This window comes from Giraffa tippelskirchi, chromosome 12, assembly GCF_054371585.1.
Source record: "Giraffa tippelskirchi isolate mGirTip1 chromosome 12, T2T-mGirTip1v1.2.pri, whole genome shotgun sequence".
NCBI lineage: Eukaryota > Metazoa > Chordata > Mammalia > Artiodactyla > Giraffidae > Giraffa > Giraffa tippelskirchi.
The window spans coordinates 13,220,460-13,248,352 of record NC_137286.1 but is presented as its reverse complement, the minus strand read 5'-3'; the positions used below and the strand labels follow the sequence as shown (position 1 = coordinate 13,248,352).

The 27,893-nt window shown below is 39.7% G+C and overlaps 1 protein-coding gene and 1 non-coding gene across 51 annotated transcripts in view; both read right to left on the bottom strand.

Annotated features, from left to right (window-relative positions):
• The window catches only part of CATSPERB (catsper channel auxiliary subunit beta), a 116,490-nt gene that overhangs the window by 22,327 nt on the left and 66,270 nt on the right, over window positions 1-27,893 (bottom strand). For all 50 annotated transcript variants that reach the window (XM_081548210.1, XM_081548245.1, XM_081548232.1 and 47 more), the window contains 5 exons: window positions 26,677-26,831; window positions 23,958-24,112; window positions 14,854-15,044; window positions 10,817-11,155; window positions 3,591-3,730 (listed from right to left, as the gene is read on the bottom strand). In XM_081548210.1, the coding sequence (XP_081404336.1) occupies window positions 3,591-3,730; window positions 10,817-11,155; window positions 14,854-15,044; window positions 23,958-24,112; window positions 26,677-26,831 (980 nt within the window). The remainder of the gene's footprint in view (window positions 1-3,590; window positions 3,731-10,816; window positions 11,156-14,853; window positions 15,045-23,957; window positions 24,113-26,676; window positions 26,832-27,893) is intronic.
• Window positions 4,473-4,580, bottom strand: LOC145530628 (U6 spliceosomal RNA). The gene has a single exon (XR_014071945.1). It is a non-coding gene; the product is annotated as a U6 spliceosomal RNA (small nuclear RNA).

Sequence of the window (27,893 nt, the reverse complement as noted above, 5' to 3'; positions counted from 1 at the left end):
TCGAACCTGTGTCTCCCGCATTGTAGGCAGACACTTTACCATCTGAGCCACCAGGGAAGGCCTTAAAAGAGGTAATTAAATTAAGATGAGATAATTAGTGTGGGCTCTAATCCAATATGATGGGCATCAGATAACAATAGGAAATTTGAACACAGATGCACACGGGGGAAGACCAAGTGAAGACACAGGGAGAGGTCAGCCATCTGCAAAACCAAGGACAAAGACCTGAGAAGAAACCAACCCTGCCAGTGCCTTGCTCTTGGCTTTTAGCCTCCAGAATGGTGAGAAAATAAATTTCTGTTGCTTAAGCCACTCAGTCCATTGTATTTTGTTATGGCAGCCCTGGCAAACGAGGACAGTAATCAACTAAAGAATACAGAAAATGAAAAGAAATAAAAAACAATGATAATAGAAAACAAAAATAGAGTCATAAATTTGACCATAACGATCTGTTTTAGAATAAATCTCAACAGAAGACATATTCTTTTCCAGGAAGAAATACATCCCAATCCAATTGGCTGTGTGTGACATTTGAAAATGAACAAGTATCAAGTGTTTATTATTAAATAAACACCATAATTGGATGTAGTTGTATATAAAACCAACTTAGAATAGCAAGACCTCCCTCATTCATTGATGAGCCTGTGGACATTTGCTTTGATAATACGAATAAAATAACTTCCATTGGTATACATTCTGAAAACAAGATATTCACTTAGTAATCACTATATTTCACAAAGATATGCTTTTAGTAGAAATTTATGTACAGAAAACATATTTTCACCTTGCACAACATTAAACATTCAACAAAGTTTGATAAATTCTGTTTGAAATTCTCAAATATTTCTGGAAATTAAAAAATGTAGAGATACTAATAATTGTAGAGATATAGTAACTCTGGTAGTTTTGTCCCTATCCCCATACTCTGTAAACCATTAAAAATAACAATTTTTAATGAATTTCTGCCAAAACACATCGAATCAGAATCTAAGCAGGGTTCTACTATTAAAGGAAATTTGGGGTGGGAGGAGGGGGGCTACCCAAGTTCAATAAGAAATAAGTAAGCAAACAGAAACATCCAGAATACTGGAGACTCTGCAACATAACTGACTCAACAGCAGCAGTTCAATGGCAGGGGAAGATAATGGAGCAATTCCTACTTTTGATGAAAAGAGACGAATAAATAACCACAGACTATGTGACTCTCGTTTGGATCCCAGTTCAAACAAACCAACCATGAACTATTTTTTGGAGAAGATTGGGGGAATCTGCTTATGCATTGGGCTTTATAGAATATCAAAACAAATTTAGCTTAAAAAATTTCAAGAGTGATAATGGCATTCTTGTTATGTGAGAGATTATATACATATTTTTGAAGATGTGTATGATGCCATATATGTATGAATTTGAGAAAACTTCTGGAGACAGTGGAAGACAGAGGAGCCTGGCATGCTATAGTCCATGGGATTGCAAAGAGTTGGACATGACTTAGCAACTGAACAACAACATGGACGCATATAGGAGTGAAATGACATGAAGTTGCTATTCATTTAACAGAATATAATATATTATATTATAACAGAATATAAATGAATTCTGAATATAATTGATCAGAAAAAAAAATTAGAATGATAAAACAAAAGTGTCAAAACCCTGACTGTTTAATTTGAGAAATAGGTATGTGGAAATTCATCTTTTGTCTATATCTGAAAATTTTTACGATAGACAAATTTTAGAGTATGCAAAAATATTTACACAAAATGATTATACCATAAAATTAAGTGGAAGTAATAGCTTACAGTGAATGGTGTCAGATTTGTGATTTCCAAAGAAGAGAATTTAGCTTCAGGACCAGAGAAGAGGCTCCAGGCAGTCAGAGCTTCATGTGCCAGAAGTTTTATTACGATGAAAAAGAGACAGAGAAAGCTTCTGAAATAGACATCAGAAGGGGGAAGAGTGCCCCACTCTTGAGAGTCTTGATCAAGGTCTTATATAATTTTTCCCTGGTGATTTCCCTGGTGGCTCAGACAGTAAAGCGTCTGCCTACCATGGTGGGAGACCCGAGTTCGATCCCTGGGTTGGGAAGATCCTCTGGAAAAGGAAATGGCAACCCACTGCAGTACTCTTGCCTGGAAAATCCCATGGATGGAGGAGTGTGGTGGGCTACAGTCCATGGGGTCGCAAAGAGTCAGACATGACTGAGTGACTTCACTTTATATACTTTTTCAATTGGTTACTAACAATAGAAAGGTCTCACCAGACCCACTCCCACAACATCCATCTTAAGGTAGCAGGGTTAGAACTAACAATAGAAAGGTTTTACCAGACCCACTTCCACAACATACATTTTAAGATAACAGGTTCTTAAGGAGAAACATGGCCTTGAGCAGGATATATTGCTGTTATATAATCATTAGTATAGAGTTTAAGGAAAAACATACCCTTGAGCAAATGAGTTGCTTTGTTGTGTAATCATAGCTCTGAGATTAAAGAAAGTTAGTCTTAGAAGAAATAGATTGTTGCAATAACAATTCAGAGCTTAAGGAAAAAACATCTTATGTGACTAAGATGAAGGAATGTAGAAAAAAAAAATTGTCCTTTCTCCTCCTCGAGGGCCTCGGACCCTTATCAGTCTCTCAGAAGGAGCAAATTTTTTAAAAGTGTATATATAATGCTCTCCTAGTTTAAGGGAAAAAAGGAAAAAACAGAAAATTCATTGTTGTTCAGTCACTAAGTTGTACCTGACTCTGCGATCCCATGAACTGCAGCACACCAGGCTTCCCTGTCCTCCACTACCTCCTGGAGTTTGCTCAAACTCATGTCTATTGAGTCAGTGATGCTATCCAACCTCTGTCTCCCCCTTCTCCTCTTGCCCTCAATCCTTCCCAGCATCAGGGTCTTTTCCAATGAGTTGGTTCTCCACATCAGGGGCAAAAGTACTGGAGCTTCAGCACCCATCCTTCCGATGAATACTCAGTGTTTATTTCCTTGTTGACCATTTTCTATGTGCCAGACAGTTATTGGAATGGCCTACATGACTTATCACATTTAATTCTCAAAACAATCCTATGAAGTATGACTATTATCACTTTAATTTTATAGATGAGTAAATTTGGTCAAAGTATGTTTCTCAAGCTCACAAAAACAGTGTCTGCACGTGTGCTAAGTTGATTCAGTCGTGTCCAACTCTTTGGGACCCCATGGACTGTAACCCGCCAGGCTCCTCTGTCCATGGGATTCTCCAGGCAAGAATACTGGAGTTGGTTGCTATGCCCTCCTCCAGGGGATCTTTTGACCCAGGGATCAAACCCATCTCTCTTGAGTCTTCTGCATTGGCAGGTGGGTTCTTTGCCACTAGTGCCATCTGGGAAGCCCACGAAAACAGTACCAGCAGTGAAAACCCAGTCTTTTCCAGAGCTCTATTTTTAATGTCTATCACAGACAGCCTTTTTGTAATGCCCAAGATGTTAGAAGTGTTTCATCATCCTTGATAGGTAGGATTATGCATAATTTTTCCTTCTTTTTCTTGTTTTATATCCTAAATTTTCTATAATCAATAGATTTTTAAAAATAATTAAAGGAAAACTTACTTGGCGTAAAGTTTTGCTAGCTGTAGAAACTTCCATTATATAACTGTCAGTTTCATCAAAATAGCCTTCAACTTTAACTTCCAACAAATTTGGGTTTCCAACAATTACTTGCAGTAGTGGTATTTTAAGCGTTCTAAGAACTATGGAAAAAAAACCAAGAGTTAACATGAAATCATGAAAATTTTAAGCAGTTTCATAATGATTGGTCAATCAGAATTCTATAACATCTACAGAATCTATTATGAAGGCTGCATAATGGCCACAAATATAGCTAGGGAACTTTAATACTTCTTTGAAAAAATTTATTTATTTTTTTAAAATTTATTTATTTTAATCGGAGGCTAATTACTTTACAATATTGTAGTGGTTTTTGCCATATATTGACATGAATCAGCCATGGGTGTACATGTGTTCCCCATCCTGAACCCCCCTCCCCCCTCCCTCCCCATCCCATCTCTCTGGGTCATCCCATGGCACCAGCCCTGAGCACTTGTCTCATGCATCGAACCTGGACTGGCGATCTGTTTCACATATGATAATATACATGTTTCAATGCTATTCTCTCAGATCATCCCACCCTCACCTTCTCCCACAGAGTCCAAAAGACTGTTCTATACATCTGTGTCTCTTGCTGTCTTGCATATAGGGTTATCGTTACCATCTTTCTAAATTCCATATATATGTGTTAGTATACTGTATTGGTGTTTTTCTTTCTGGCTTACTTCACTCTGTATAATAGGCTCCAGTTTCATCCACCTCATTAGAACTGATTCAAATGTATTCTTTTTAATGGCTGAGTAATATTCCATTGTGTATATGTACCACAGCTTTCTTATCCATTCGTCTGCTGATGGACATCTAGGTTGCTTCCATGTCCTGCCTAAAAATATGGAATGCTTCACAAATTTGTGTGTCATCCTTGTGCAGGGGCCATGCTAACCATCTCTGTATCATTCCAATTTTTAGTATATGTGCTGCTGAAGTGAGCATTTCTTTGAAAAAAGTTAATGTCACAACTATTTTCTCCTCTTTTTTCACAGAAATATTGCTCCTCTCCACCCCTAATTCTTCAGCCAGGTTCTCAAATGCATATAAAGGTCATTTGGATAGTCTCAGTCAAATTGAGTTGGATAACTCAGTAGGGAAACTGAGAATACAGGCTCAGTTTAAAGGGCTGTCAGTCAGGTGCTGCCAATAGAAAAATTCTAGGCAGTTAACACAGTATGTCATCAGGCCACTTTTCTGCCTGCAGGGCCCCTGTTTGCACCCTCTCCATACTGAGAAACTTAATGGAAAGAGACATTTGAAAAACTATGCAATCTAACTGCCATCTTTACTAATTAGTAAATCAGAGCTGAGAAGTAGTAAATGAGTTGCCTTAAGTCTCAGCTGTAGCTCGCTCAGTCACGTCTGACTCTGTGACCCCATAGTCTGTAGCCCACCAGGCTCCTCTGTCCATGGGGATTTTCCAGGCAAGAATACTGGAGTGGGTTGCCACACCCTCCTCCAGGGGATCTTCCCAACCCAAGGATCGAACCCAGATCTCCCTCATTGCGGGTGGATTCTTTACCAGCTGAGCTATCAGGGAAGCTCTTACAGCTGTAGTAGTTTCCCTTAAACCAAAGTGACCTGGCCAGTGCTTCCTAAACTATAACTGGAGATGTTGTTAGAATGCCAATTCTGACTTAGCAGGTCTGAGGAGGGTGCTGAGATTCCATATCCAGTCCCCTTCATACCTTTATTGAGGTATTTTGACAAATAAAACTGTATATTTTTAAAGTGTATAATGTGGTGGTTTGATGTACTTAAAGGTCTGTACAGTCAAAGCTATGATTTTTCCAGCTATCTCACATGTACAGATGTGAGAGTTAGACCACAAAGGAGGTTGAGCACTGAAGAATTGATGCTTTTGAACTGTGGTGCTGGAGAAGACTCTTGAGAGTCCCTCGGACTGCAAGGAGATCAAACCAGTCAATCCTAAAGGAAATCAACCCTGAATATTCATTGGAAGGACTGATGCTGAAGTGAACTCCAGTACTTTGGCCACCTGATGTGAAGAACTGACTCATTGGAAAAGACCCTGATGCTGGAAAAGACTGAAGGCAGGAGGACAACGGTATGACAGAAGATGAGATGATTGGATGGCATCACTGATTCAATGGACATGAGTTTGAGCAAACTCCGGGAGATAGTGAAGGACAGGAAAGACTGGCGTGTTGCAGTCTGTGGGGTCGCAAAGAGTCAGACATGACTGAGTGACTGAACAACAATAACAATATACATTGTGAAATGATTACCACAATGAAATTAATTAATGCAGTCACCACCTCACATAGTTTGTATGTATGTGTTGTATGTGTGTGGTGGCAACACTTGAGATCTTCTCTGTTAGCAAATTTCAAGTATACAATACAGTACCATTAACTATAGTTACCATGCTATGTATTATATTCCCTAAGACTTATTTATTTTATAACTGGAAGTTTGTATCTTTGACCAATATCTGCCCATTTTCTCCATCCCTCTGTCCCTGGTAACCAGCATTCTACTCCCTATTTCTATGAGGTAGACTTTTTTTTCTTTTTTAAGATTCCACATATAAGTGAGATAACACACTACTCGTCTTTGTCTGTCTGGCTTATTTCGCTCAGCGTTGTCTGATGGCTCAGCAGGGAAAGAATCTGCCAGCAATGAAGAAAATGTAGGAGACATGGGTTTAATTCCTGGGTGGGAAAGATTCCCTGGAGAAGGGCATGGCAACCTACTCCAGTATTCTTGCCAGGAAAATCGCATGGATGGAGGAGCCTGGCAGGTTAAGGTCCACAGGGTTACATATGACTGAAATGACTGAGAATGCATGCATTCAAGGTCTTCCAGATTCATTTTTTTGTTCATCCTTATTTTTTATGGCTGTATAATATTTCACTGTGTATATATACCACATTTTCTTTATCCAGTCATCTGTTGATGGACATAAGTTGTTTTCATACCTAGGCTACTGTGAATAGTGCTGCAACGAAAATGGGAGTACATATACCTCCCTCCTCAAATTGTGATTTTGTTTCCTTCAGATATATACCCAGAAGTGGGATTACTAGATAATGAAAGTGTTAGTTGCTCAATTGTGTCTGACTCTTTGCAACACCATGGACTATAGTCCACCAAGCTCCTCTGTCCATGGAATTCTCCAGGCAAGAATATTGGAGTGGGTTGCCATGCCCCAGGGAATCTTTGCAATCCAGGGACTGAACCTGGGTCTTCCATGTTACAGGAAGAGTCTTTACTGTCTGAGCCACCAGGGAACTCCTTACTAGATCATACAATAGTTCTATTTTTAGCTTTTTTTGGAGAAATTTACACACTGTTTTTAATGTGACTGAACCAATTTATATTCCTACTAACAGTGTACAAGTGTTCACTTTACTCTATATCCTCATCAGCACTTACTATGTCTTGTCTTTATGTTAACATACATTTTAACAGGTGTATTAGAGGTGATATTTCACTGTAGTTTTGATTTGCATTTTCTGATGATTACTTTGCTGAAAAAGGTCCATCTATTCAAAGCTACAATTTTTCCAGTAGTCACATAAGAATTTGAGTGTTGGACCATAAAGAAGTCTGAGCACCAAAGAATCAATGCTTTTGAACTGTGGTGTTGAAGAAGACTCTTGAGAGTCCCTTGGACTGCAAGGAGATACAACCAGTCAATCCTAAAGGGAATCAACCCTGAATATTCACTGGAAGGACTGATGCTAAAGCTGAAGCTCCAATACTTTGGCCACCTGACTGGAAGAACTGACTCACTGGAAAAGACCCTGATGCTGGGAAAGATCGAAGATGGGAGGAGGAGACGAGAGAGGATGAGATGGTTGGATGGCATCACCGACTCGAAGGACATGAGTTTGAGCAAGCTCCGGGAGTTGGTGATGGACAGGGAAGCCTGGCATGCTGCAGTCCATGAGGTCACAAAGAGTCAGACACGACTGAGCAACTGAGCTGAACTGATGATTGGTGATATTAAACATCTTATCATGTACCTGTTAGTCATTTTTTCAAAGCCTATAATTTTTATAAATTGCACTTTCTTACATTTTTCAAATAAGCATTTCTAAAAAAATAGTGTTTTGTCCTTTTCATTATGGTTCATATGCCTTCTTTTATCTAAGAAAGTAAAAGTCGCTCAGTCATGTCCGACTCTTTGCAACCCCATGGACTATACAGCCCGTGGAATTCTCCAGGCCAGAATACTGGAGTGGGTAGCCTTTCCCTTCTCCAGGGGATCTTCCCAACCCAGGTCTCCCACATTGCAGGTGGATTCTTTACCAGCTGAGCCACAAGGGAAGCCCAGGAATACTGGAGTGGGTGGCCTATCCGTTCTCCAGTAGGTCTTCCCGACCCATGAATTGAACCGGGGTCTCCTGCATTGCAGGTGGATTCTTTACCAACTGAGCTATCAGGGAAGCCCTTTTATCTAAGAGTTTTATATATATTATACGATTATTTTTATAATGTCTTTCTGATTTTTCCATCAACTCAAGATTGAAATTTTGTTTCCTATGCTTGTTGACTTTTTCTTCTGTTGGGTCATTTCCTTACATGGTTTTAAAATTATTTTTCTCAATACATGGTCAGTGTAGATAGATTTTTTAAATTGGAGGATAATTGTTTTACAATATCGTGTTGGCCTCTGCCATTCATCAGCATGAACTAGCCACAGGTATACATATATCCCCTCTCTCATGAACCTACCTCCCATCTCCACCCCATCCCACACTTCTAGGTTCACAGAACACTGGGTTGAGCTCCCTGTGTCACACAGCAAATTCCCACTTGCTCTCTATTTTACATATGGTAATGTATATATTTCCATGCTATTCTTTCAATTCGTCCCACCCTCTCCACTGTGTTCACAAGTCAGTTTTCTATGTCTGTGTCTTCATTGCTGCCCTGCAAATAGGTTCATCAGTACCATCTTTCTAGATTCCAAACACGTGCACAGAGTGAAGTAAGTCAGAAAGATTGATTGTTTGTGTGTGTGCAAGTCCATGTTACCTGGTTTATGAAAGTATTTGTACAGGTGGTTTTGTGCTTCATTAAACTGGGGCCCAGGGATTGTAATGATTTCTCAGTTTGGGATTCTTGTATCTGGTGTGTAGTCTCTGGGTGTTACACAGTCTAGAAGTTTGGGTTTTTTATAAGAAATTTTTTGTGAGTCCCATGGAGATCATAGTCCCCCTATCTCCTTCTCTGGGTTGTTGGGTAGCATTGTTGTTATTGCCTCTTCACCTCTCCACTATCTGATGGTTCCAGCCTTACTTTATGTTCTCAGTTCCAACTTCATACCACAAGGTAGAAATGTCAAAAAGCCTACATCTTCAAACCAATGGCTGGGCATTAAAACACATTCCACTATCTAAGTGATCTACATCTGAGCCTCACAACCTTGTAGGAGTTACATATTAGCTAACTCTTTCAACTTTGAGTTCCCTCTTCATTTCTTGTTGTTGTTGCTCAGTTGCTCAGTGGTGTCTGACTCTTTGCGACCCCATGGGCTGCAGCACACCAGGCTTCCCTGTCTTTCACCAACTCCCGGAGTTTGCTCAAACTCATGTCCATTGAGTCAGTAATGCCATCCAACCATAGTGTCCTCTGTCGTCCCTTCTGAATGAATATTCAGGATTGACTTCCTTTAGGATTGACTGGTTTGATCTCCTTGCAGTCCAAGGGACTCTCAAGGTCTTCTCCAACACCACAGTTCAAAAGCATCAATTTTTTGGCACTCGGCCTTCTTTATGGTCCAATGCTCACATCCATACATGACTACTGGAAAAACCTTAGCTTTGACCAGATGGACCTTTGTTGGCAAAGTAATGTCTCTGCTTCTTAATAAGCTATCTAGCTTTGTCATAGCTTTTCTTCCAAGGAGCAAGCATCTTTTAATTTCATGGCTGCAGTTGCCATCTGAAGTGATTTTGGAGCCCAAGAAAATAAAGTCACTGTTTCTATTGTTTTCCCATCTATTTGCCATGAAGTGATGGGACTGGATGCCACAATCTTTGTTTTTTGAAAGTTGAGTTTTAAGCCAGCTTTTTCACTGTCCTCTTTCACTTTCATCAAGAAGCTCTTTAGTTCCTCTTCGCTTTCTGCCATAAGGGTGGTGTCATCTGCATGTCTGAGGTTATTGATATTTCTCCTGGCAATCTTGACTTCAGCTTGTGCTTCATCCAGCCTGGCATTTTGCATGATGTACTCTGCATATAAGTTAAATAAGCAGAGTGGCAATATACAGCCTTGAAGTACTCCTCTTCCAACTTGGAACCAGTCCGTTGTTCCATGTTCAGTTCTAACTGTTGGTTTTTTATCTGCATACAGGTTTCTCAGGATGCAAGCAAGGTGGTCTGGTATTCCCATCTCTTTAAGAATTTTCTACAATTTGTTGTGAGCCACACATCAAAGGCTTTAGTGTAGTCAATGAAGCAGATGTTTTTCTGGAATTCTCTTGCTTTTTCTATGATCCAGCAGATATCTGATTCCTCTACCTTTTCCAAATCCAGCTTGAATATCTGGAAGTTCTTGGTTCACATACTGTTGAAGCCTAGCCTGGAGAATTATGAGCAATACTTTGCTAACGTCTTCGTTTCTAGTGACAAGATTTTCCTTTTTCTCTCTCCTCTCTTTCATCTTTCTTTCCTCACGTTCTAGCTAAGTTATTTACTAAAGTTTTTTGTTTTACTTTTTTCCAGTATGCCATTTTACCATCATCTTTAGTAAGTATTATATTTTTAAATAAATAAATATTTGGAAAATGGAGCAAAGTATAGAATTCTATTTAAAAGTCTTTTTTTTTGGCTTAAAATAAATACTTGAAATGATTATAACAATAACAAGGTAATTAAAAGGTTTTCTTTTCAGAGGGCAGCTAAAATTTAAACTAAAATCCTCTGTAAATTTGGGCTGGTAATATAACCTCATTTTTCTCATTTATAAAATAAGGATTATAATCTAGCCCATTAGGATAGTCATAAACCATAAATTTTAAATGTATAAAAACATTTAATACAGAGTTTTGCATAAGTGCTCAATAATTAGAAGCTTATACTGTTAGCAATAGAATGCCACCTACTAATGAAACCAAAGATAAAGGAAATATCAAAGAGTATATTTTACATGCAAGAAAAGCAATAATATCTCCTCTTGATATTTCCCAATAAAAATAAACTTACCTTTTTTATTAGGTATGACCTTCATTTTTAAAGTGTGAGATTTCCCCAGATCAATGTATTTCAGGACACTGAGGGATAGTGAATCATCTTGTTGTTGAAACCAGTAATTACATGGTTTTTCATATATGTTCCATGTTTGTCCATTCCTTTTTCCAAAGTTGTATAAGAACCAGGAGTCTTTTTGAAAGGTCATGTTATGGGGGACTATTTCAGGCATGGTAGCAACAGCTAAAGCATTCTCATTATCTAAAATCGTTGTGATCAGGAAGCTGCTGTAACCGGGAATCACCACAGTCTTTTCTATATCCGAATCTTGAAATGAGGAGATAACACCTGGAGCTAAAACAAGAATGATTTGGTATAAAATAGAACAGCCAATGTTTTCCAAGCAGCACTGGTGGACATAACTGAGGAATACATTATTTGAGTTTTTAAACTATGGTCTTAACTAGAGAACATATTTGCCTCTGGCATGGTCATAATTCAAATTATTTTGTAGAAAGTGTATCACAAATATGCCAAACACAACTTCTACTGTGAAACTAGTTCTATAAAACTCTCAGTAAAAAACAACCTACATAGGGTTATGTAATGATAAGAAAGCTGATTTCTTTTCTATAGAACTAGTAAGAGCCTTAATAACCTAGAGATTGGAGAAAATCCATCAGAGTGGATATGAGAGAAGTCAAAAGATGGCTGTTTGAAGGAGAGAGGAGTCATTATTTTAAAATGTTTTGAAACACATCAACAAGGATACTCACCTTGTTCTGAAAAAAATAAATAGAAGTAGTCTGAAGAGAACCTCATAATTCCTTTATTATGCACACATGTTCTAATTTTTCCCATTTCAACAAACCAACAAAAAACCCTTTTTTACATTCCCTTCAACTACCATCTCATTTCTCTCTTCCCCTTCACTGTGAGATTCCACAAAAGGATTGCCTTATTCACTGTCTTCAATTCCCTGCCTCTTGCAATTTTTTGACCCTAACCCAATGATTGCATGTCATTTTTGTCTACATGACTCCACCCAACAACAGCTTTTTTCAACTTTACCAGTGACTTTGACACAGATCCATCAGGCAGTTTTCTCTCCCGACCTCTTTTCTAAACCCACCTCTTGGAAGCATGTAGCACAGCATCACTCCCTCCTTCTTGAAGTAACTTCTTCACTTGGTTTCCGAGACATACTCTCTTCTCCTAGTAGACCATCCAGTCTTCCCCATCTCTCTGACCACTAAATGTTGGAAGACCAGGGATTGGATCTCAAACTTTTTCCTTTCTTTATCTATACCTGCTTTCCCAGTGATCTCATCTAACCCAGCAGCATTAACTATCATACATGCTGACCACTGGGCTTCCCAGGTGGCTCGGTAGTAAAGAATTCACCTGCCAGTGCAGGAGATGCTGGAGATGTGGGCTTGGTTTCTGGGTTGGTAAGATTCCTTCAGGAGGGAATGGCAAACTGGTCCAGTATTCTTGCCTGGGAAATGCCATAGGCAGAGGAGCTTGGCGGGCTACAGTCCATGGGGTCGCAAAGAGTTGGACATCACTGAGTGACTGAGCACACTTGCTTGATGCTGGTCACTCGCTTTTCCCTCCACCTTTTGACTTTTTGAGATATAATTGATACATAATATTAGTTTCAGGTGTACAAAATGATTCGGTATTTGTATATATTGCAAAATAATAACCAAAATATATCCAGTTAACATCCATCACCATATATAGTTATAATTTTTTTTTCTTGTGGGGAAAACGTCTAAGATTTACTCTCTTAGCAACCTTTAAATGTATATTGCAAGTGTTAACTATCATCATCATGCCCTTATATTATATCCCTATGACTTATTTTATAACTCTAGGTTTGTATTTTTTGATCCTTTCACCCAATCCCCACCTCTAGGAACTACCAACTTATTCTCTGAGTTCATTTTTGTGTTGCTTGTTTTTAGAATTCACATATCAGTTCAGTTCAGTCACTCAGTCATGTCTGACTCTTTGCGACCCCATGAGCTGCAGCATGCCAGGCCTCCCTGTCCAACACCAACTCCCAGAACCCATTCAAACTCATGTCCATTGAGTCGGTGATGCCATCCAATCATCTCATCCTCTGTCGTCCCCTTCTCCTCCTGCCCTCAATCTTTCCCAGCATCAGGGGTCTTTTCAAATGAGTCAGCTCTTTGCCATCAGGTGGCCAAAGTATTGGAGTTTCAGCTTCAACATCAGTCCTTCCAATGAACACCCAGGACTGATCTCCTTTAGGATGGACTGGTTGAATTCACATATAAGTGAGGTCATACAGTATGTCTTTCCCCGTCTGACTTATCTCACTTACAATAATGCCCTCCAAATCCATCCATGCTGTTGCAAATGGCAAGATTCCCTCCTGTTTTAAGCTTCTTCAATCCATTGGTCATTCAGTATCATGTTGCTCAATCTCCACATATTTATGAATTTTACAGTTTTCTTCTGGTAATTGATTTCTGGTTTCATACCATTGTTGTCAGGAAAGATGACTGATATGATTTCAGTCTTCTTAAATTTATTAACTCTTGTTTTGTGGCCTAACGTATGAGCTATCCTGGAGAATGTTCCACATGAGCTTGAGAAGAATGTATATTCTGTTGCTTCTGGATGAAATGTCCTGTATATCTTTGTAAGCCTATTTGGTCTAACATGTTAAGGCCAATTCTCCCTTGTTGATTTTCTGTCTGTATGATCTATCCATTGATGAAAGTGTGGTATTAAAATCCTCAACTATTTTTGTATTGCTGTTTCTCCTCAGTCTATGAATATGTGCTTTATTATTTAGGTGCTCATTTGTTAAGTGCATAAATATTTACAAATGCTATATCTTTTTGTTTGACTCTTATTAAATAATAACCTTCATTAGCCTTTGTCTTAAGGTCTACTTTCTCTCATATAAGTATTGGTATCCCAGACTTCTTTTGATTTCCACTTGCAGAAAGTATCTTTTTTCATCCCTTCACTTTCAGTCTGCATGTCTCCTTACATCTGAAGTGAGTCCCTTGTAGGCACCATATAGCATATCTTGTTTTTGTTTCTAAATCAACTCAACCACTTTATATCTTTTGATTGAAGAATTTAGGTCATTTACGTTTAAGTAGTTATGGATAGGTATGCATTGATCACCACTTAAAAATTTTTTTTGTTGTTGTTTTATCATTTCTTTCCTCCAAAATCAACAAGGGGCATGATTGAACTTATGTTTTAGTAAGATCACTTAAGCTGCTCTGTTGAGAATAGACTGGGCATGTGACAGAGAAAGGGCAAGAAGGAAAGCAGAGAAATCAGTTTCCTTAAAAACTATTGAGTTGGCCAAAAAGTTTGTTCAGGTTCTCCTGTAAGATGTTATGAAAAACCCAAACAGACTTTTTGGCCAACTCAGTAAATATGCAATTACTATTCAGCCCAGCAGTTGCACTCCTGGGCATTTATTCCAGAGAAGTGAAAACATATGTATACACAAAAACCTGTACACAAATACTTAAGGTAGAGTCAAAATTCTGTCTATTGTATGATTCCATTTATATAACATTCTGGAAAAGAGAGAAGTTAGGGAACAAAAAATAGATCATTGGTTGCCAGGGGCCAGGGTTGGGAGAGCAAAGAATTAGGAGAGAGTTTTGTGGGACTGATCACAATGGTGGCTCCATCATTGAATGAATGGATTTATCAAAATCCATAGACGTATACTGAAAAGAGTGAATTTTACTGTATGTAAGTTATACCTTAATAAACCTGACCAAAAAAAAAGATAGAGAGACTATTGCAATAATCAAGTGAGAGAACATATTAAATGTAAGATGCCTGTTATTCATCCCAGTGGAGAAATCAGGTTTTATTATATTAAAAATAAAGAATTCCTCCAGGAATTTAAGTATATGTAGACTTCTGTAGATTATCAATTGGTTTAAATTTTGAAATCTATTGTTCTATAAAAGAGCATGAACACTCATCCCAAAAGATAGTTCTTCATTTTTCCCAGCCATCAGAAATATTATTACACTTACTTTGTAATTGAAGACTAAGTTTATAGGAGTAGTTTCCAGCTTCACTAACGGAAAGGGAACTAGACAAACAAGAGCTCTCATTTACTTCCTCTATTCCAAAAGGGTCTATCAGTTCTGCAATAACTGAGGACAAAAATCCTTCAGGACTGTTATGTTGAAACACCTTTTTTATGTAAGCTGTTCCAGTTTTCCTAAAAACAAACCAACAAATATCAAGCAATTTGGATAAAACAGTGGTTTAAATTAGCAAGTTCATAAACATATAATTTATAAATTAAAAATACCACAAACGGTTAACAAATGAATATTTGAGTAACGTTTGTTCAAACTGTGGAAAATTCTTAAACAGATGGGAATACCTTACCTGTCTCCTGGGAAACCTGTATGCAGGTCAAGAAGCAACAGTTAGAACCAGACATGGAACAACAGACTGGTTCAAAATTGGGAAAGGAGTATGACAGGGCTGTATATTGTTACCCTGCTTATTTAGCTTCTATGCAGAGTACATCGTACAAAATGCTGGGCTGGATGAATCACAAGCTGGAGTAAAGATTGCTAGGAGAAATATCAATAACTTTAGATATGCAGATGATACCACTCTCATGGCAGAAAGTGAAGAGGAACTAAAGAACCTTTTGATGAAGGTGAAAGAAGAGAGTAAAAAAGCTGGCTTGAAACTCAACATATAGGAAACTAGTATCATGGCATCTGGTCCCATCACTTCATGCAAACAGAAGGGGAAAAAGTGGAAACAGTGACAGATTTTATGTTCTTGGGCCCCAAAATCACTGTGGGTAGTGACTGCAGCCATGAAATTAAAAGACACTTTCCCTTGAAAGGAAAGCTATGACAAACTTAGACAGCATTTTAAAAAGCAGGGATATCACTTTGCCAATAAAGGTCCATATAATCAAAGCTATGATTTTTCCAGGAGTCATGTACGGATGTGAGAGTTGGACCATAAAGAAGGCTGTAATTATTAAGCTGTAAGCAATCTGAAAGAGCACATCACAGTGGTTAAGTGGCCAGACTGTTGTTGTGCTTATGTGCTCAGTCATGTCTGACTCTCTGTGACCCCATGGACTATAGCTTACCAGGCTTCTCTGACCATGGGATTTCCCAGGCAAGAATACTGGAGTGGGTTGCCATTTCCTTCTTCAGGGGATCTTCCTGACCCAGGAATCAAACTCATGTCTCCTGTGTCTCCTGCATTGCAGGTGGATTCTTTACCCGTTGAGCCATCAAAGAAGGCTGAACACTGAAGAATTGATGGTTTCTAATTGTGGTGCTGGAGAAGACTCTTGAGAGTCCCTTGGACAGCAAGGAGATCAAACCAGTCAATCCTAAAGGAAATCAATCCTGAATATTCATTGGAAGGACCCTTGCTGAAGCTGAAGCTCTAATACTTTGGCCACCGGATGCAAAGAACTGACTCATTGGGAAAGACCCTGATACTGGGAAAGATTGAAGACAAAAGGAGAAGGGGGGCGACAGAGGATGAGATGGTTGGATGGCATTGTTGACTCAATGGGTATGAATCTGAACAAACTCCAGGAGATTGTGAAGGACAGGGGAGCCTGGCTTGCTGCAGTCCATGGGGTTGCAAACAGCTGGACACAACTTAGCAACTGGACAACAACAGCAAAACAGAGACAGTGTAGATGTCAGGGGTTAGTAGGATGGAGGGATGAATAGGAAGAACAGAGAGGACTTTCAGGGCAATGAAACTATTCTGTATGATAATGTAAGATGTATATGTGTCATTACAGAATTGCCAAAATCCATAGAAAGTACAACACCAAGAGTGAATCCTCATGTAAACTATGGACTTCAGGTGATTGATTATGTGTCAGTATAGGTTCACGGATTGGAACAAATAAACCACTCTAGTGTCAGACACAAAGTGAGGGAGATATGTGTGGAGATAAGGCACATGGGAACTCTCTGTACTTTCTGATCCATGTTGCTTGATCCTAACACTGCTCTTAAAAAATAAAGCTTATTACCATAATTAAAAAAAACTATCAACCTCTTTGCATCTGGAGTCACTGACCAATAGCCAGGCAGACACCTTAATTATTGACCCTGCCACCCCACTTCTCCCACCACTGGAGAAGTAAATGAGTCTCTTGTATTCAAGTGTCCAGGATGGCTCTTGGGGGGCAGTCAAGCTCTACTCTTATAGGAGGGGTGCGAATTCAGCTTTTAAAGGAGAGAAGAGGGTTTGGGCAATGAAGGATGGGCTTAAAATTAGGAGTCAGGAAGTTCCTGAGGTGGAGAGGAATATCTGTTGAGTGGGGAAAACACTACAAAAAGGCAATCGCCGTCAAATGTAACTACCTATACCTGCTAAATTCCAATTCCAGTACCCATGCTGTTTCTCCAGCCCACTGCCCTCCCCACAAGCCAATGAAACTGCTTTAATCAAGGTTACTACAGCCTGGAAGGTTGCCACATCCAAAGGTCACGTCACTTCTTTGTTCTTATGTTACTCAGTCTCTCAGTCACATGGGTCACAGTGGTTTACACCATACTTTCCAAAACATCCGCCTCCCTTGGCTTACATGTCCCCACTTTACCCTGTTTTGTTTTTTTTTTTTCTACTTTACTGGCTATTCCTTCTTGGTTTTCTTGGCTGGGGCCTCCTCTTCTGCCTAATCTCTCTTCCTGGAGTGCCCCAGGCCTTTTCTTCTCTACATACATCCATTTATATTGGAACAACTACCAAATGCAGAGCTCCTGCTATTTTTGCGGGATGCATTCGTATATCCAGGCAACTGTCAACTTCACATCTTTACCTAGGTACCTAATAGGTATTTCACACTTAATATTTCCAATATGCAAGTCTTATTCACCCTGCCTAACCCTGCACTCCAAACTTGAGAAAATGACAGCATCCTCTACCTAGCTACAAACTAAAACCCTAGCAAATTCTTGATGGCTCTCTTGCTCACTCCCACAACAGGCAATCCACCATCAAATCCTGTCTTTTCTCAAGTGCACTGCTTCGACCATCTTCTTTTCTCACCTGTATTGTTTCAGCAGCTTTCCAAGGAGCCTGGAGACTTTGACTCTCACCCAGTCCTATACTTTTCACAGCAAATGATCTTTTAAAAAATACAAATTATTTCACTATCCTGTATAAAACTTTCCAATGGCTTCCCCTGGCACCAAGAATAAAATGTAAACCCCTATGCAGCCTACAGTTCCCTGTATGATCTGGTACTTCCCTATCTTCTCACTGGCCTTCCAACACACCATCTCACTCTGCACTATCCACACAAGCAGTCCAAGTGTAATTGGACTAAGCTCTCCAATTAAAAAAAGCAGTTCTAAAAAAAAACCAAAGAAATGGTTCTGGAGATGGACAGTGGTGATGGTTGCACAACCATGTGAATATACTTAATGCCACAGAACTACACTCTTAAAAGATGGCTAAAATGGTAAATTTTATCTAATGCATATTTTGCTATACCCCCAGGCTGTAATGCAAAAAAGCATTATAAATATAAATGTAGTCATTAAATATCAATAAAATGTTCAACTCATCAAGAAGATGTAACAATTCTTTTTTGTAACACTGCAAGTTGCTGTCTTATTTTAAACTACTTTATTGAATTATGATTGACACATAAAAGACCTAACATATTTAATATAAACAACTTGATGAGTTTAAGGATAAGTATATACCCATGAAATCAACATCATAAGAAAGTCTGAGAAGATGTAACAATTTTAAACTTATACATATCTAATAACAGCCTCACACATATATAAGGCAAAATTGACAGAACTACAATGAACAATTGGCAAATTCAATATCACATCAGAAAATTTTAACATAACTCAATAATTGATAGATCACAAAAGAAAAAAACCAGCTACGGATAAAGAAAATTGGAAAATCACAATTAACAAGATTAATCTAACAAGTGAATACTAACACTGCATGCAACAATGTATAAAATGTATAAACATAGATAATACACAATGACCAAGATAGGTTTATTCCATGACTTTCAGTCTGATTCAACATTAAATCCAGAATATAATTCACAGCATTAAGTAAAAGTTCAAAGGAAAAAATTATATAGGTAAGTTCAATAGATATAGGAGAAACATTTAAGTTAAAAACAAAAAGAAAACACCTCTTCAACTGAAAAAAAAAAGATAACTAAATGAAAAAGAGTTTTTAAAATGTATGGAAAGGATAGTACATGATAGTGAAATATTTAAAATATCTTTTTAAAAGTCAGGAACAAGGAAGCCCACTGCTAATGGTCTGAATGTTTGTATCCCTCCAAAATTCCTGTGTTGAAAACATAATGCCAAAAGTGATGGTATTTGGAGATGAAGTTTTTGGGAAGTGATTCAGGTCATGCAGGTAAAGCATTTGTGAATCAGTTTAGTACCCTGCCCCTTTCAATCATGACAGTATACGGCGAGAAGTTGGCAATCTATACCCAGGAGAGAGCCTGCACCTGAACTTACCATGCTGGCACCTTTGTCTTCATAACTATGAGAAATAACATTTGTTTATACGCCATCTGTCTGGAGAATCCCCATGGGCAGAGGAGCCTGGTGGGCTATAGCCCATGGGGTCGCAAAGAGTTGGACACGACTAAAATGACTTAGCACAGCCATCCAGCTTTTTTTGTGTTTGATTAGAGCAGCTTGAACAGAATGACACCCATTAACTTCATTTATATTTCATAAGCTCCTAGATACTGTAACAGAAAGAAATGTATAGATGCTAAAAGATGTTAAAATAAACAAATTATCTGTAGGTGATGTGATTATCTGCTTAGAAAAATATTTACCCCTACTCAGAAAATCCAAAAGAATAGATAGAAAAAGTACTAGAATCAGCAAATGAGTTTAGCAAATTTGAAACACTTGAGATTGCTACACAAAAGTCAATTATAAAGCATTCTGCTTTGGCTTTTGATGTAGAAAGAAGCAGCCCAACAAGCACTGATACAAAATGGAAAAATCACAGAGCTGTCACTTTCCTCAAGCCATCCAAGAACTAACCAGAAATCCAAGGGAATAAGCCATTCCAAGGAGAGTCTGAACACAGGAACAGTCTCACTTGTGGAAGAGCATAGAAGGGAGAAATATGGCCACAAAAGAAATAAATAAGAAATGTCTAATAATAGAAAAAACAGAAACAAAAAACTGCCGAAGGCCAAGATGTGCTGGTATGTGAGTCCGGAAATGCTGGGACACCTTTCGAAAGGGAGCTGCACTCACTTGCAAGCTCCTTCCCATGGGCCTCAGGAGAAAGACTGGGGCAGAGAGTGGACCAGAGAGAGTCCCTGCTGGTGGTGCAGGCAGCAAGGGAGTGCGGGGCAAGGTCATTATAGGGAGGTTGGAGAGGGTGGGAGGAAACAGGGAGGAAGTATCATTCACTTCCCTGAAACTTCTTTCATAAGGAGCAAAAGCCTTGGCTGGGCATTAAACAGTTAAACATAGGCCTCAACAGAGGTGATCTTGGCTGGGGAGGAAGGCCTGGAGGGTGCTGGCACTGAAGCCCTGGCTCCCTGCCCTCCCCTCCCACCTTGCCTCTCTCCTCCCTCCCTCGTCTCCCCCTACACAGCAGAAGCTTTAAACTACTGAGAGAGAGAGAGGAAGCAAAGCCACCCGTCGCTGGGACACAGGCAAAGACACACTATGAGTAAGGGAAGACTAAAATAAAAACCCTCTATCCTTATGGAGAGTCAGGAAGTTGTCTTGGGCCTAAAATTCTAGGAGCACAAATAGAATATCCTACTGCAAGAAGAGTCAGGAATCTCCATTTAGGATCTAACTGCAGCTATAAAGCAGAATTCGGTTGCAAGAAGTAATTTTTATTAACAGGTTGTTGTGTTTTTTTTTTTTCCTTAATGGAACTTGACTAGCTGAATCTAACATTTAAATGCAAGAACAAAGGCCAAGAAGATCCAAGACAGGGTGTTATTCACGCAAGTTATCTGGTTAGAGAAAATTTGTCAGCATGATCTAGGGAAGGTCACATACAGTAATGAAACAGAAGAGAGACCGAGACAGACTGATGCACGTGGGGAACCAGGGTATGTTACAGCGGTGACACGGCAGATCGGAAGGGCCTTGTTTGCACAATTGGTTGTCTATACATAAAAAAATAAAGACATCTGATTTCTATTATACTTCATGCTACACTCAACATCTATTCTAGATTAAAAACAAAAGTACACAGCAAAAGTTAAAAACTACAAGACGTAATAGGAGCACAGCCAAATAGATTGTGATATATTCATATGAGTGACTATAGACACATACATCAATACCAAATAATTTTTTGTATGAAAAAGGCAAATCATAGGAAAGGGCATACATTGCTAAGTAATACATTTGGCAAAATGAAACAATATAGTTTGATACACATGTATGTTAAACCCTTAAAAAAACATTTCTTAAAATGTTCACACAAAATTTAAGATAATGGGTATTTCTGGGGAGGCATAGTTTGGGGCAGGAGAGGCAGCAAAGAAAAGGAAAATTGCCCAGAAGCAATAGTGGAAGAGTTCAGGGCCCTCAAGAGTGGAAGACTTTCCAACACCTAGAAGTGATGGGGGCAGTGGTATTCAGGTAGAAGTGTCACCCCTATCAGCAGACCTCTTGCCCCTATATCTCACCTCACTCTCAATCAAACTCCAGAAGAGGCTGAAAACCATCAGCTAAGAGGGAGGGAGGATATGAGTCTAAAAATAATAAGAATGAGAAACTCTTCACCCCCTATACTGTAGGCTCCTCAGACTGGGTCAAGCTCAAATGGGGGTTGGAAAACAGACTTAAATCGGATAAGGGTTTGAAGTTTCTTAAAACACTGGACAGGAATGGAATCATGTGGTAATTGACTGACTTAGACATTTTTAAGCTAAGGAAACAATTATTTACTTTTTAATGGAAAAGCTATGGGCCTTGCAGATACTTCATCTAGAGGCAGAAAGCAAATAGGTCCACAGAGGTGGTTTGAAAAGACAGGATGAAAAGTAAAGTTGATATCTAGCTGATTGAGTAAACAAATTACACATAATCAATCTGGTCATTCACTTAATTAGAATCCTTCAAGCTTTCTGATCCCTCAGAATAACATCCACATTCCCTACTGAGACTAAAAGGGGCCCATCTGGTCTCGAATAACTTTTCTCCTTGGTTCACAACACTCGGGTCACTCTGGTTTTTCTTGAGCTTCTCAAGCACACATCATGCTTCTTTGGGCCTGGGGGCCTTTTCCATATTGTGGTCTTGGCTGGAGCCTTTCCCCCATCCCCTTCCTTCACCCTCATTCCTCTGATCTCATCTTAAGCATCACTGCCTCTGCGAAACCTCCCCAAATTCTCCAAACAAGGACTCAGCCCCTGAGAACTCTCTCTCTCAATGCTCCATGCTCCTCTATTGCAGACTCTCATCAACTGTAATTTCATAACTGTCTACGTCCTGTGCTGGAATACAAGTTCCAGCAGTACATGGGCTTGAATGTCTTCCTCACTCTATCACAGCACCTCCCTGGGCGTCTTGCATGTAGTAAGTATTAAAAAACTATTTGTGGAAGACGAAAATATAGGGCTCATCCTGCTTCACTCCTGACCACCTAGACATCTTCCTTTGGCCTACGGCCGACCTCATGACTCCGGCTCCCAAATCCTTGACCTTTCTGGTTGAATCCCACCTGCCTCCAGTTCCCAGATCCTGGCTCTTTGCTACCCGTCCTTCCTCAGAAATGCCCATTCTCTAGTTTCTGTGCAAGTAGAGCAAAGTTACTGACTGAGCATAGAACATGCTATGCTGCTTTTTAAACATTCTGATCTTTTAGAGAATTATCATATGCTTTCAAAATAATTAGGATAAAAGTTGATATTAATATTGAGATGATACTAATCATATGTTAATTTTAAAGAGTGATTCTCTACATTTTCTACAAAGACATACCTATATAAACAGGCACTAATGGATCTGTAATATTACACATATGAAAGCCATCAAAAACAAATAGTTCTTGATGATCACAGATACTTTTCTTAGAGACAGAAGGTTCTACAATCATTGTGGAATAAAACCTAATGCCAACATCTGCTATATTATGTTTTCTTCCTGTCTGCATAATCTACCTCTGAGGGAGTTGTTGGGTGGAGCATGGAGCTGTTGGCTGCTGCTCCTGCTGCTGCTAAATCACTTCAGTCATGTCCAACTCTGTGTGACCCCATAGACAGCAGCCCTCCAGGCTCCCCCGTCCCTGCGATTCTCCAGGCAAGAACACTGGAGTGGGTTGCCATTTCCTTCTCCAATGTATGAAAGTGAAAAGTGAAAGTGAAGTTGCTCAGTTGTGTACGACTCTTAGCGATTCACAGCAGCCCACCAGGCTCCTCCGTCCATGGGATTTTCCAGGCAAGAGTACTGGAGTGGGTTGCCATTTCCTTCTCCAGGAGCTGTTGGCTATGGGACATTAGCTAGTTGATAGCCCAATGGATGTATAATAGAGAGATTTCAACCTGGTGGAACAGGGCTCACCAGTTTGGGAACTGGTGAGTTTCTGGCAATCTGAGACTGTTCCTTTTCTGGTTGTTAGATCTATGTGTGTGGGAGGGGGCGGTTGTAGAATTCATATTGTTTTTCAAAGATTTTAGCCCTTAAAGGCAGCTTTCAGGGTCATTGGCTCTTGCTAGTATCTTTGAAGAAAGCATTCCTGAGAACTGTGCATACTCTGTCAGGCAGTCTTTCATGCAGGATGGTCTCCTCTATGTTAGATTTGCTTGTCATAGGACATATGACAACTACCATGGGAGTGAGCTCTGAGGATAAGCAGTACCTAGTGTAGCCCAGACATTTTTGATACTCAGGACAACAAACACACATTTCTTTAGCTTGGCCTGATGGTGCTGATATACCTGGCCCCATGTTCCTAAAACTGGGGCACCGTGCAAAGCACCTTGAAGTCTACAAATGTATTTTACTTCGCAAGTTGTTCAAAAAAAGACTTACTCTCCTTGACTAAGAAAATTACTCTAAAAGGTAGGCTCAAAATTTAGAATTTAGATACTGGTGTGCAATCTAAGTAAAATGTGAAGCTAATCAGTACCTACCTGGAGTGTATCAATTTTCCAAAGTGAATGTCATGGAATTGCTTGGTGTATACTCTATCCTTCTGTTCATTCTTGGGCACATATGCATAAAATATCATTTCATTTAAGGTGAGATACTGTGGAGCAAGGGCAGTGTCAAAGCCCATGTCAAAAGCCTGGAACATGAAAAAAGAAAATATTGAATTTATTTGGACTGCAAGGAGAACAAACTGTCAATCCTAAAGAAAATGAACCCTGAATATTCACTGGAAGGACTGGTGCTGAAGTTCCAATATTTTGGCCACTAGATGCGAAGAGCTGATTCATTGGAAAAGACTCTGATGCTGGGAAAGATTGAGGGCAGGAGGAGAAGAGGGCTACAGAAGATGAGATGGGTGGATGGCATCACCAACTCAGTGGACATGAGTCGGAGCAAACTCCAGGAGATAGTGAAGGGACAGGGAAGCCAGGCGTGCTACAGTCCATGGGGTTGCAAAGAGTTGGACATGATTTAGCGACTGAACAACAACAGCATAATTCCATTACAACAAAATGCAGATAATGGATTTGCTTCCATTTCACATCAAAACAATATTGCTTTTCTTATCAATAGAAGGAATATCGCTGAATATCCATGCAGATGGGAGGGAAAACACACTTTTCTACTGAGGAGGAGAGGAAATTCTGAAGAGTGAAGTTCAGTTTAACATTCCTGTGTAGAAGGCTGCAACGGCAGACAGAAGTGTCTTGTCTTATATGTGGGGAAGGAGTTTAGAAGTGCAGGTTCTAGAACTTGGTTCCTGTTTGGAGTATTCTGTAAGCAAGGGGCTGAGAAGCACCTCCTGACACTTGAGAGCTACTCCCCCCATGTCATGGTGGTAACTCTGTACTGCTGCTGCTGAGTCCTCAAGGCTGGTGGTTTACAAGGCTTTTCCTCTCTCTCAACACAACTCTGGACCAGATTTCTGATCTGCAAGTCATCTTTCCAACATACCCTTCTCTGATGCTGATCTTGTCCAGCTTTGGGAAATTGTAGGAGTGAGAAGACAGGTGGGGACCAGTCCCAAGGGGATGCTGGAGTTGCCCTGGTTGCTGTGACATGAGGACGGAGGGGTAGATGCTGCAGGCTGATGGAGCAGCCACCATCAAGCGGTGCCGTTCAGACCCATGTTCTGTCATGCCTTTTCCTCTGGTCTCTGAAATTTGGGAACTCACTGAGAAGGGGAGAGAATGGGAAACAGATGCCAGGAGAATACACATCGGACTGAATGTGTATTGAACAGATGGCTTAAGGACTCTTGAAAACTGCTGACAAGGCTCTAAGAGTTCTGTGTGACATTCGAGACTGGGAGTGGCAAGAACATCTCATGAAAGAATGTGCAAGTCCCGGGGAAGACAGCATAGTGACTAAAGGCACAGGTCCTGAACCTGTTGCCCCAAACTGGTTTGATGCCTGATTCCAGGAACTAACCGGTGGTGTGTATAATTTGGGGTGGATTATTTACCCTCCCTGTGCCTCACTTTCCTTGTGGGTAAAATGAGGATAAGTAATTGTTATAAAGATTAAGTGTTCACGACAGTGTTTGGCACCTACTCAGAGCCAAACGAGGTTTATGAATCATGTGTATTCAGAGAGGACACAGATATAGTTTGTTTTGGGAGAAGGAGGTGGTAATATTGAGTGCAAATTCCTTGAACGCACTCACCCTGAGTATAAAAACCAATTTTGGCTTTTGATTTTAATAATTAAACTTGCACGTAAGAGAGCATTTTCTACAAATTGTGAGGTTAGTGAAAGTTGAGGTAACTGCTTTTTTGGTTAGGGCAACCCTGCTGATCACAGGATTTGATTTGTTTCCATGTAGCGCCATACAACAGACTGGTGAATAAATTACACAGGGAGTCACATGATGGCATCTTACTGTCACTAGGAAGTTCCACTTTTTTCTCTGCCAGTATCTCAGAAGACAGGGAAGTTAAAGCACCGTGTTCTGAACCGCAGTCTTGGCCTGGTAATTTTGAGTGATCTATTAAAACTAGAGTCACCCTTTATTCTATATCCTTTAAGCTAAAGTGCAGATTTTATTAGATCCCAGTTAAAAAATCTGTTTAATTGCTGATATATTGATGAGAATTCATTATCATGATTATGTGTTCCGTGATGAGTTTTTAGGTTCAAATATCTTTATAAGTGACCCATTCATTATACACTAAAATTATTAGAAAAATCTGCATGAAGTATCATCTGTGATGCAGATGATTATTCCTTTCTCTGTTAGCATTAGAAAAGGAAGAAACAAGTGGGGAGGGTTAGTAAGAAAGAAAAAAGTCAACAGTGGGGAAAAAACAACTCATGTTTCTTTAAGGTCAACCTTGAGAGAGTCAAACTCCCCATAAACCTGGGTTGGACCTAGTTTAGAATATCTGGTGGTTTGCTGTGAAAATATTTATATGAAAATATTCCAGGTGTGTGTGTAAATCTATAAAGCTCTGTATGGGACTTGGAAGATTTTGGAGATGTTCTGTGATATATGAAGGTTTTTCCTTTAGTTAAAAATAGCAAAGAGTAAAAATAGCAAAGAGTATTAAGAGTGTTTGTCCCTCTTAGGGAAATAGGGACGCTTTCCTGTTTCCCTCTTAGGGAAATAGGAAACGCTTTCCCATTTCCCTATTTCTCTGTATATAGAATATGACATCTATTAAAACAAGGCAAACTGTTTCAACGCATTAGATCACTGACCTGTCCAAAAATACCTTTAAAATTTCCAGAGGCAGCAAGTGATCCACCAGCTTCAAAGTGGTCTGGAGTCAGTTTATGTATGAATCCCATGTGGTCATAGTATAAAGTGAAAATTTTATCAGAAATAGATCCAATTTGACTATATTTTCCTAACCCTGTTAGAAAAGAAATGGATATCGCTTGATATTGATATGATACACTTCAGTTCAGTCGCTCAGTTGTGTCCGACTCTTTGCGGCCCCATGGACTGCAGCACACCAGGCTTCCCTGTCCATCACCAACTCCCGGAGCCTGCTCAAATTCACGTCCATTGAGCCGGTGATGCCATCCAACCATGTCATCCTCTGTCATCCCCTTCTCCTCCTGCCTTCAATATTTCCGAGCATCAAGGTCCTTTCCAGTGAGTCAGTTCTTCGCATCAGGTGGCCAAAGTATTGGATGATACAACTAGAGAACTTTTAAAACTCTACCTTATAAAAACTCTATTTAAACTAAGAGGTGAGAGAAGCGCTCTGAGACTCCATAGTTAGCAAATTCATGTTAGTTTTTGTGAAGTCCATGGAAAGTTTTTTTCAAGCTCCATTTCATTACTGAACCTGTTTGCTGAAGCAGGTGAAGGACAGACTGAGCAGATGTCTGGAGGAAAGGAGGCTAGCTTCCCCTGGTTGTGGGTTCTCTTCATAACACTGAAATCAGACCCCCCAGTAGGTGGAAGGCAGTGAGAAAATAACCTTTGCGGAGGCAAAGGGAATTATCAGTAGAGACCACTGGGTCATTAGCTATACTAGGATTAATGTGTTGAACCAGACTTGGTTATCTCCTGTTTCTCCTGTGTCCTGGCAGTAATCTGGTGGTGCAGCAACATTCACTAGACCAGACATTGAGCCACTGAAAGAGAGTGCGCCCTTTCCTGGATGGACGATGAACGCTCAAGTCTCAGTATGAGAAAGGCTGACTTCCAAGCCCCAGCCACCAAGCCCTCTCATCCTCCCAGTTTGGCCAGGGTCTCCTGGCCCATTCTCCTGTCCTAACCTCTAAATACCCAGGACAACACCCAGGACTCAGTTCTTAGATCTATTCTCTCACTCTCTCAAGATATCTGGTCCAGTTTCAGGTTTTTAAATACATCTTTATATGGATAATTCCCAAATTGAAACCTTTATTTGGTTTCCCATCTCACTCTTTCCTGAACTCTAGACTTATCTATAACTGTCTAA